This window comes from Mchenga conophoros, linkage group LG22 (genome assembly GCF_057382185.1).
Source record: "Mchenga conophoros isolate Kocher_MC1m ecotype Shallow Benthic linkage group LG22, M_conophoros_male_GT1.1, whole genome shotgun sequence".
In the NCBI taxonomy this organism is placed as follows: domain Eukaryota; kingdom Metazoa; phylum Chordata; class Actinopteri; order Cichliformes; family Cichlidae; genus Mchenga; species Mchenga conophoros.
The window spans coordinates 7,105,037-7,116,800 of NC_140546.1; the positions used below are offsets into that span (position 1 = coordinate 7,105,037).

At 39.2% G+C, this 11,764-nt stretch overlaps 1 protein-coding gene across 2 annotated transcripts; it reads left to right on the forward strand.

Moving 5' to 3' along the window:
• Positions 1 to 2,375: 2,375 nt before the first annotated feature.
• LOC146548692 (major histocompatibility complex class I-related protein 1-like) lies at positions 2,376 to 10,413 on the forward strand. 2 transcript variants are annotated; one of them, XM_085263069.1, is made up of 7 exons: positions 2,399 to 2,460; positions 3,529 to 3,798; positions 6,183 to 6,461; positions 7,955 to 8,077; positions 8,153 to 8,275; positions 8,834 to 8,914; positions 9,153 to 10,413. In XM_085263069.1, exons 1-7 carry the CDS (start codon positions 2,415 to 2,417, stop codon positions 9,191 to 9,193), a joined length of 963 nt encoding a protein of 320 aa, XP_085119195.1. In that variant the 5' UTR covers positions 2,399 to 2,414; the 3' UTR covers positions 9,194 to 10,413. The 2 variants fall into 2 exon arrangements, with proteins under 2 accessions (XP_085119194.1, XP_085119195.1); XM_085263068.1 differs by having other exon boundaries at positions 2,376 to 2,460; positions 7,955 to 8,275.
• Positions 10,414 to 11,764: the final 1,351 nt, after the last annotated feature.

An 11,764-nucleotide genomic window follows, 5' to 3' on the forward strand; every position in this document is an offset into this window, starting at 1 on the left:
TACACCAAACCTTTACATCTGTATAATTTATGATAGCAATGAAAAAGAGTTGTGACACCAATAAAATTCCAAAGTCATACACATGGTAAAACATATATTTGTCTGAATCCTGTTTTATATGCTCATAAAATGAATAAATGAGCATTGATATTTAGTCTATGAATTACCTACAAAAGCAAAACAAATATGCTGCTGTTTACAGATTTGATTAAATGATTTTTCTTACCTGCAAATAAAGCAGGGCAGAAGAGAAGCTACACAAATAACTTCATCCTTTCTGAATTGTTAACGCTCCAGGATGATCAGACATTGAAAATCTGATGGACTGGACTTGAAACTGTGCAAGATTCAAACCATCACCCACCAGATCAACTCTGATGAAATAAGTCCTCCAATCTAAAAAAATATATTTACCCTCAGAAACGACCCAAAATAAGCCCACCTACAGCTGGCAGGAAAACCACAAATGGATGGTGAATGATCAATAATGATGATTTGTTTTGGGTTTTTTCCAGATATGTCATGCTATATGTGTAATGTTTAGACTTTTTGTTTTTAGTCCCCTGTTGAGAAGGAAGGTTCAGAGATTTGAAGTTGTTACCATCATGGGCTCATTCGATTAGAATGAGATTAAACAGTCATCAAGCATTTACAAGATTCTCCTTTTATTTAAAGAATCAGTAAGGAAAGACACACATGGACTGCTAACGCTGAAAAGAAACAAAGAGATTTAAGTTACTCATTACCTTAAACAATACAAAATCACAAGATGTAAACAGAACCTCACTTCCGCTGCCGCCCCGTGTGGGAGTGAAGAAAGAGTGAACTATAGGCGAATGCAGTCCTTATATAACATATGACGGGTGAGTGCAATTAAGGGCAGTTGTAGACACACTGCTGGCCCTGTGCTGGCCCAGAACGGTTTCAGCTCTGGCCCCAGATGTCAGCCTAATGTGTACCTTAATCAAGCCATTAAATAACAACATGTGCCAGAACATGCAAAACAGTGCAAAAGTAACATGAAAAGTCAGACAGTGAATGGACTGATTTTGATATAGCGCTTTTCTACTCTCCCAGATTACTCAAACTGCTCCATACAACATGCCACATCCACCCACTTTTGCTTAACTGACTGCTTTCTAACTACATTCATACACATTCACACTCTTGACATGCAGACTGGAGGAGCCAGGGATCGAACCACTAACCTTCCTATCAGTTTGTAACCTACTCTACCACCTGAGATATGGCATGCCATCGCATAAACAGTGGCGTCATTGCCAGACCTGGCACACATCTGGTTGGCATACACTCTGCCAAAACACCAGTCAGTCAGAAGTGCCAGCTTGATGCCAGATCTGGGCCAGACCTGTTTTCTGTAGGCCTGGGCCACATAAACCAAGCCACAATCAAGCCAGATATGGCATGCCATCACATAGACAGTGCCATCCATACCAGGCCTGGCCTATATCTGGATGACATACGTCTTATCATGCCAGAAGTCGGCCAGCAGTGCCGACTTGATACCAGATCCTGGCCAGACCTGCTTGCTATGTGGGCACTAACACACACAGACACAGTTACTTTACCAACTGACCCCTGAGCTCCTAAGTATCCCCCAAACCTCATTCAGGGATCCACTCCTCTACTTCAATGTCACTCCCTGAAAGCTCACTGTCCTCACTTTCTGAGGACAGAAAGTGCACATTCCCTTGGTTTCCTTCCATAAAAGGTATTTACATCCATGTCCTGTAATTATGAGTAGATTGTAAAGTAAAAAACATTGACTATGATCATATAAATGCACACAAACACATCTCTACACACATATCGAAATGCATTATATTGCCTGAAAAAAATTGGGCTAACTGTGCAGTGTTTCCTTGAGGCAACGAATGAAAATTAACAGTTTTACTGTATAAATAAATTTACAAAAGTAGAACAAACAATCAAATATGCTTCCTAACATATTCATGCACATACAAGTATTTTTTAATATACATTTATTTCACTATAAACATGTAAAATAGTGATCTTTATCTTGACTCCTAATGGAGATGTACCTCATGTAATGCAGCTTGCAGAAAGGGGTCCTCCCCCACCAAAATGAAAGTCACACCACCTTCAACTCATCATTTTATCGGAAAGAGATGTGTCTGGTAGCATTATTTGAAAAAAAAAAGTTGTTTTTTTTTGAAGGGCCACCGTAAGGCATGAAAATGTGGTTTGTTGCCTCAGGGCAACGCTATGCTGTAGAGGGTTAAGTCATGGCACAGCATTAATCGCTTACTTTGGAGGCAGAACTTCAACGCATGTGGGAGGGGCAGGAATCTGATATTTGTACTCTTTCGGATTTTCAAGGCCTCCAGATTTTCATGGTTTCTTGGTCCGACAGCTTTAATCATAAAGAGAAGATGATATTACTTTTGTTGCCTCTCTTCTACCATGGTTTATTTGCAGGTAAGAAAGACTTTGAACTCCAACAACAGCCCCCCTCTATTTCTCTCTCTTTTAAATGCGTCACTACAATAATAAAGAGGATATAAACAGGAGACAGACAAAATCGGGTTTTATCAGTTATGCTTGAAAGTTTTACTTTTCTTAATGAGGTGATATATAGGTGATGTATAATTAGAAATATTTTGATAATGGAGCATAAAAACTGCACAAAGTTTTATATCAGATTTACCCTGTTACAGAAGATTTCAAAAGCTACATATCTGTAATATTTTTTGGCAGACTATTGACTATTAGACTATTGGTTTTAGTTGCTGACATTGTATTTCTGCATAGCTCATTCTCGATCATTTATTATTCACAAACCGAAAAGACCTAAATGCAATCTTTCTCGAAATCTTTGCAATTTATTGAAAGCTTAAAACAGTACATGAAGAAAATCGATATTTTATGACAAATGTTTTATTATTTAATGATAAGTCTTAAATATTTATCATGGACCAAAAATATCTCTGATTGTTGTTCTCGATTGTCTTTTGGCCCAAGCTGGACACGTTTTATTTTTCGGGATAGTGAGCACAAGTAATGCATTTTAACAGGAAACAGACTATTTTTCATCATGTAGCTTGTGACCTGTGTCCAGAGAAAAGGAGAACATGTCACCATGGCGATGTTGTATTTTAACTCGAAACACAATTTTAATATTTAACCTTAACTATTTTGTTGTTAGTGAAGTGAACTTGAACTGGGTCTCTGGTGTGAGTGTCCTGGCTATACCACCAGCCTCCACCAGCCTGATACAGTTGTTTATGTGTGTGCGTGCGCATGTGTGTTGTTTTTTAAGTGGAAAATATTTTTTTTGCTTTAACGGACACGTTTTGATAGACAAAAGCTTGTGACTATTTCACTGCCATGAGAGTCCATTGTTTGGCCACGGGAGTTTACCAACCTGAGATTAATGTTCTCTTTGGGAGACTGTATAAAACATATTATAGTGAATTAATCATAATTCTGATGATGTTTGTATATTTCATGTACTTATTTACTTATTTTGTAAATATTGTTCCACAGTGAAACACTCGTTGATGCACTCTGTCACTGGATCCTCTGGAGACCCAAACATCTCAGAGTTTGCAGGTGTTGTATTGTTTGATGGCACTGAGGCCGTTTTCTGTGACAGCAGGAACAAGAAATTAGAACCAAGACAGGACTGGATGAAAAAATTATTCAGCAATGACACTCAGCACTTGGCATTGTACACCCAACAGTGTTTTGAAGATCAGCCAAAGATCTTCAGATTCTTGATTTCTACTGTAAAGCAGCTGTTACATCAAATAGAAGGTGCAGTATTTTGTGTTAAACCTGATTATTGGAGATTATGTATCGGAATTTCAGGAGCGGGACCACGCCTCCAAACACACTCCTTCCGGCTGTCCTCTATATAGGTTCCCCCAGTTCTGCAAACTGATCATTCTCATTTACGTGCCCCACCCTCCCTCCATCCTTGTTCTCCATTCTTCAACTTCTTCACTTCTATTTAGTACATGGGGATCTGCCAAGGCCCGGGAGCCATCGCTAGTCCCCTTCGTGGCCTTTCCCAAACCGCAGCTTAATTCATGTCAAAGCATTCACTTTTACCTACTAAAATGCTGTAAAACCTAAAATGAGGACGTGGGCCCAGCGAGTGAAATATAAATCAAGGAATATACTTAAGGAAAAATGATTAATGTGAAATTGTTATTTTATCTATCTTCCACCTATCCAGTTCATGGTCAGGAGCTAATCCCAGCTGTTTTAGGGTAAGAGGCAGGGTACACCTTGGACAAGTCAACAGGGTGTCACAAGGCCAATAAAGAGACAGACAACTATTCACACCAGCAACCAATTTAGAATCGCCAGTTAAGCTAACTCACATATACATTTTGGAGTGTGGCAAGAAGTCAGACTAGCTGAAGAAACACATAAGCATGTAAGCACAGGAAGAATCTACAAACTCCACACAGAAAAGGAACACCTGGCACCAGGATAGTGTAGTGTGATGCTTTGCGCAACTTTCTCACAGTATTCCCTAATTGCTGTGGCCTCTTGTAACATGATAATGGACCCTAACACAAAGAAAAAATGGATCAGAAATGAGGAGCACAGCAACGATTTTTAGATGTTGACTTGTCCTTCAAATTCCTCATATTTCAATCCATCCTAGCACTGTGAGATATGCTGGACAAACAAGTGATTCATTCAGCCCCCTCCTCACAGCTTACAGGACTTAAAGCATCTGTTATATACCAGCAAACCATCGGGGCTCTAGTGGCGTCCATACCTCGATGGTTCAGCTGCTGTTTTGGCAGCAAACGGAGGGTCCAACACAATATTCAACATGTGGCCATAATGCTCTGTCTGATTGGCATAATGTAGATGTATATTTTTTAAAAAATTGTTAGACTTATGCCCCCAGCCTAGGGGTAACTTGCAACTCCCCACTCTTCCTATTCCAAAGAAAGTGCCAACAGGACAGGATAATTTCAGATAATGAGGAGCAGTTCATTTGCTTTTGAGGTGAGTTGTCCCCAATAAAACAAACATAAGTTCTTAATAAAGGCCAAACAAAGGACAATTCTCAATCCTATACTCCTGATCAATATAGAAGGGGAAAATAATTTTAAACACAAAAGTCTTCCCACTCTAACTTGCCATAAAGTGCTCAATATTTACAGTGTATGTAAGCAGAGTGTGGCGGGGTGTGGTCTGCGGCGCCGGTGCAGGGTAGGGAGGCGCACTTGCATGGCATCTGCAATCATTCGTTGCCGGCTTAAAGTGTGGGTTGTTGTTGGAGTGTGTGGCTGTGAGCTGAAAACCTACATCCAATGTGTAAACAAGCAACCGTGAGTGATAATAAAAGCAAGATGCTGAAAAGCATGTGCGTGTCTGGGTCATTTACACACAGTTATCAGACTAAATTGATAGCTTCTAATCTGGCTACGCACTCACGCTCAATTCCAATGACAAGCTGGAGCAAAACTGGGGGCAAAAAAAGGTGGGGTAAGGACCATGCTGGATGTCAGCTTGAGTTGTAGAGGCTGCTGTTCATCTAGTGATCAAATCCACCCATATGAGTCATAGGACATTGAAAAAATAAAGTCCATAACCTTTCATTTGATATATTACTCAATATGGTTTCTTGAATATTTTTCAAAGCTTAAGTCTGACCTTGGGCACTAACCATGAAGGTCGAGTTCAAATGCTTAGCCAACATAGGTACTCGTGTCCCCAAGGCCTCAATATATTGTTGTGCAGTTTGAAGACAACCCATTAAAAAAAAAAAGTTTTCACTGATTTTCACATTTGGTTTGACATTGACTTTGACTGAACTTTTCCCTCCTACCTCCCTGGTACTGCCCCTTGAGCTCAGTGCACCAGCTCTCCCGTGCAGCTGAGCCAGGGACCACACCTCTGCCACACATGCAAAATTTGAAAAAGATATCTTGAAAACTAACATGGTTTATAGCCTATAACTCTGTCAGATGATTCTTGGGATTAATCAGTTTATTCCCTCATCTTTATTTTGTAATCTTGATTTATCATACAAACTTTAATAATAAAAAGTCAGCAGATGATCTGACTTGAATCATGTGTAAAGTGCTAATTTCAGATAATAGAAGTTGCTCATACAATGTAGAATATTATCATAGTTTCTTGCTTACCCTGTTTTTTTTCTCTCTTTTTAGGTGTTCACATATTACAGAGAACAGGTGGATGTGAATGGAATGAAAACACTGATGAAGTGGTTGGTATGGTACAGTATGGGTATAATGGAGAAGGCTTTCTTGAACTGGATCTTAAGACACTGACATGGATCCCACTGAAACCAGAAGCTGCCATTATCAAAAAGGAATGGGATACTGACACAATTGTACTCAAAGACATTGAAAGCCTCCTCACTAAGGTTTGTCGAGAGTGGCTGAAGAGGTATTGGAGCTATGGGAGCAGCTTCCTGCAGAGAACAGGTAACAGGAATCACATGACCTGATGCAATTTCACGGATACAGTATACAGTTTATATTGTATTGTTCTGATGATATCAAAAGAAAATGGTAAAATGTTTAGGCTTATTTTGTATTTAACTCTTTAAATGTTGTTTTGTTTCTTTGTTTTGTTCTTTTTTTGGCCTGAAATTTGCATTGCTCTGTTTGCCTCATTCTTCCACACAGTCTTCAAATCCTGAAGGTTCTGTGGGCCTCTGATATGAAGTCTGACCTTCAGCTCTTTCTTAGATTTTTAAGTGGATTCAGGTCATGTGATTGGCTAGGCCATTCTAGCAGCTCTATTTTCTTTCTCTGAAAACAGCTGAGAGGTTCTTTGGCTGTGTGTTTGGGATCATTGTCTCACTGAAACATCCACCCATTTTCATCTTCAACATCCTGGTAGATGGCAGCAGATTTTTCACCAACTTCACTGTTGATATGGTGTTTTTGGGTGATGTGCTGTGCCTTTGAACTCCAAACACTGTGTGTATGGTGTGTATTGCTATTCATTAAACTATCTATATATTCCCCCAGTAATTCTAAGGCTTACCTAAATGTTGTTTAGAAAACTTTCAACAGACTTCACTAATGAAGAAAAAGCATGTTGGAGTTGTGAGCGTGCATACAGGCCATGGCAGCTGAGTGCATTACTTCTAGTTTTCTTTGAAACAGTTATACCTTTTGATTCCAGGTCTTTCTGTAGTTCGTCATAACTACTGAAAGACCTTTTACGACTCTTCTGATCATTGCTCACAGGAACCTTCAGTAGTTTAGAAATTCTTCTGTAATCAATGCCATCAGCATATTTGCAAAAATAAGGTTGCAAAGGTCTTGAGAGCTCGTTGAGTCTACCCTTCGTGAGATGTTTCTTATGTGACACCTTGGTGATGAGACACTTTTTAAAGGCGATCAGTTGGGACTAAACCAGCTGAAATTAATTTGCACTAAGGCTTAATCCTCCATATATTAATGTTAGGCTATGTATAGATTTATAATAGATTTGTTGTCCAAAATGTGTGAGGGATATGAGGGAATTTTCAGCCAGGTCAAAATTGACCTGAACTACTTTGAAGGTATAGTGTATGAACAGTATTTTGGAGGCAACTCTAAAAGAAGCTAAGTCCAGGCACTGCTGTGCAGCTACAATGTTTTGCTGATGTGGTTTAACATTTTGATCAATGTCATCTTCAGTGAGATACAGTTTTAAATAAAAAATTACAAATGTAATGAAGAACCTTGTTATTCTTACTAGTGACCTAATTGAAAATTAAACAAAAAATGCAGCATTTTGGACAACTATCACTGACTGTCAGTACATAGATATATATCACTGTTAATTATGTAAAGTATCTGGTTATGTGATTTATTCATCTTTGTATTTCTACATTGATCATATGGATTTAAATCTCTACTTCTTCCATTCATTCACGCTTGTTTACCTCTTTGCATCTCTTTTCCACCTTCCCTCTCTGCAGTTCTTCCCTCAGTGTCTCTCCTCCAGAAGACTCCCTCCTCTCCAGTCAGCTGCCACGCTACAGGTTTCTATCCTGACAGAGTCATGATGTTCTGGAGGAAAGATGGAGAGGAGATTCATGAAGGTGTGGACCACAGAGAAATCCTCCCCAACAATGATGAGACCTTCCAGATAACTGTTAATCTGAATGTTTCATCAGTAAGACCAGAAGACTGGAAAAAATACGACTGTGTGTTTCATCTCTCTGGTGTTGAGGACAACATTGTAACCAAACTGGATAAAACAGCAATCAGAACAAATTGGGATGAAAACAACAGAACAAGTGAGAGAAACACATTTAATTCATTTTATTTGATTTTATTATATGTGGCGTTTGTCCACTTTTTGTGTTTAAACTCGGGGAGATCCCAAAAACCATTTTTTTTCCATTGCCCTTAAAATTAATCCTATTTAAATTTCACATTCACTGTTTAGACTATGCAACCAGGACAGTGATCCTGGAATTTAATGTTTTTAATCAATAAAAAAAAATCATGTTTATTTATGTTTAGCCTCACAATTGCAGCGCTGTTACTAAATGAATTTAGGGGTGTTTTGGGGTGAGAAAAAGGCATGCATACAAATCTTACATAAATGCCTCCTACAATGAACTTCTTTAGCTGACAATAAAATATTTCAGGACCACTCTGGTCCTGAAATATTGTAGGATATTATTTTTTCCCCCACATAATCATCATAATTATTTCACATCAGTATAGCTTCATACAGAGATACTTTATTTTTTCCCCCTTACCAATATGTGATTTAAAGATTTCATGATGAATGAATATCATAGTAATGAGTTCATGTGTGTATTTCATCTTGTTGTTTTTCTGAGCAGAATTAATCTCCATCATTGTTGTTGTTCCTGTTCTCATCGCTATTGCTGCTGTTGGATTTGTTGTTTACAAAAGGAAAAAAGGTGAGAGCTTCAAACGGGCTGAACTGTTTCTTTAATCAAACTGAACATGTCTGCAATTATTTGTTTCCTTTTTATTTTGGCAACAGAAATTGCACCTCGTAAGTAAACTGTTATTACTTTACTTTGATCTGTGGATTTAAAAAAGGTTGTGGTATAATATTGTACAAGAGAGTCTTATTATATATGTATAAATCCAAAATAGGACCAGTGGAATAACTATGTGTTTTTGATCTTACAGCTCCCGTTGACGTCTATGAATCGTATGAGTCACTGAATTGAAATTGGAAACCCAGCCCACACAGCGCCACATGGAAAGCTATACACACCTGCAGTTAAACACATTAAAAGCAAAGATGTCACAGACTTTGAACTTGGACCCGGGATTTTGATGGGTTGTGATTACAGCATGTGATCCAAACTGCCTCGAAAATACTTTTGTTGTCTTAATGAACCAAATGTTGGCTGTCTCACAAACTTTTTCAATGTTTTTTTAAATTTTTAAAGTTTTGAGTCAGAGGCTTTAATCACTGGAAAAAGAGAAGAAGAAAAAAGATTGGTCAATTCTCCAAAAACACTGTTCTAAATTACTTCATGTTGGCTTGAGTCAGGAGTGTATGACGTCCAGTGTCTGCCCAGATAATACATCATTGTAAACAAATAATCTCAGTCAATATCTTATAATATATTGTTCGGGTACTATAAAGCACGATCAACATACCCATCTGTGATCTGGATTAACTTATGTATTCACTTAGTTACGGTATTTCGGATGACATGTCTGTTATCTGTCTTTAGATCTGTTTTGTCATTTAAATATTAAATTATAATATTTAATTACTGCAACTTATTTAATTGTGCATCATGAGCTTACCTGCAGATGCAGTCTGACAGAGAAGGAGCGGCACCATTAGCTTCTAGCGGGGTTTGAAGGCAGAGGCCTTGGCATTCCAGTCTTTGGTTGCCAAAACTGGCTTTGGGTACAAAACGTCACCTCTCTGTTGGGGAAGAAGCCTGAGCTATTACTTGAGGCTGAGGGATACTTGGGTTCTGGAACCAGCTAGAGACAACCCTTGACTTGCACTGGGGTTCCTGGTGGCTGAGTTTGACATGTGTCAAAGTCCAAGGTCATAGTCCTCAGTCCGAGAAGGGTGGAGCCTACTCCAGGTTAGGAATGAATGACAGTCATAGGACAGGGGCGTAATTACTTCAGAATCTTGTTCATTACTGAGGGAAGAGTGGGAGAGTGGGAGATTGACAGATTGGTGGGGCATCAGCAGCTATGCACACTACTAGACAGATGAGCATGAAAATGAAGAGATTCAGTATATGTTCCTACTCTACCCTCAACTCAGAGTACTTGAAACATAAAGGGTGACATCAAGAAAACCAGCCGTGGAACAACATACTTCTGCAATGCAATACACTGTCAGTGTTTTACTATTAAAGATTATAATGATGATCAAATAATGTAAATCTGAAAAGTTGATCAATTAATAAAAAAAAACAGCTTTATTGTCTTTTATGAGGCCCACCAAAATGTGTTTTTCTCTTCTTTTCTCTCATTAGTGGAGTATACATTATCTATTAGTTTAGTTATTACTTGAGTTATTTCTTTGGCTCTGCCTAATGTTCAGTAATTTACTTCTGAAACTGTCATGGTCTGTGTCAATAGAAAATTGTACTTAGTAGTCAGTATAATCTTTTAATAATATAAGTTTGCATATGGTAGAATACTGCATGTTGACCTTTTGATGACTTAGGCTGTTGTTCACTATAAGACTTTGTGTGCATTCCAGAGTGTTCTGGCATTCACACCCACATCCTGGGAGCATGGGAGAGGTCGTACCTTCTCTTATTGTTTTATGGTAGGATAAACGTAGCTATGTCTGTCTTAGTCTAAGTGCCTTTTGTTTAGATGAACTTCCAGACCAGCAGGTTTAGGTAAGTCTTTATGGGGTCACACTCTGACCACACACACACACACATATGAACATCCACATTCCAATGTAATGAACAAACACCCACTGATGTCTATAAATAAAGACCAGGGCAGTGGCAGAGCGCAAGTCCCTGAGCTCTCACTCCCGTGCGGGCGCTCTGTGGCTGCCCTTGCTGCAAGTAAAAACTGTGTTTCTCCTCTCTGATTCTCAGCTGAAGAAGTGTCTTAGAATACATCTCTTGACAGTCTGCGTGGCAGACCGTGGGGATGTGGGGAAAAGAGGACCCAAATGCTAGACTCTGTGCAGTGAACAGTGCGTTTATTTACAGTGCAGCAAAGATCGACAGCCAATAAATCCCTGTATGTTCCCGACTCCCGTTCCGTGTTTCCTCTTCGTGCCTGTGCTCCGTTACCTGTGAACCATCCACCTGCTGCTTCCTCATTCCCACAAATCCTCCTGGGGAAAAACACACAAAGGCAGCTTTTAGAAAAATCCACAATCGCAGCTGACTAGCACTTACAGGCTTACTAGAAAACTGACAGGGCGTCACATGTACAATCCAGCATCGACCCTAGCTCAGCCACAGTCTTAAATACAGCTCCCTTGACGAGCGTAATCTGCTGCAGCTGGCTGTGGATGATGAGTGTCAGGTGTGGCTACCTCTAGCACAGAAACACTTCCGGGGTCGCGATCCCTCAGGTGACCCGAAACATCCGGAAGCACACACGGAGAGAAAAAATAACAGGGCAAAAAAATAAAAAAACATTACAGACAATCCACAAAATGGGCAAAAAAATTTTTTCTCTCACCTTCATCAGTGTTAAATATTTTTTTGCCCCAGTTTGTTCTGATCACAGTTTTATTCAGTTTGGTGACAATGATGTCCTCACCACCAAAGAGATGAAACACA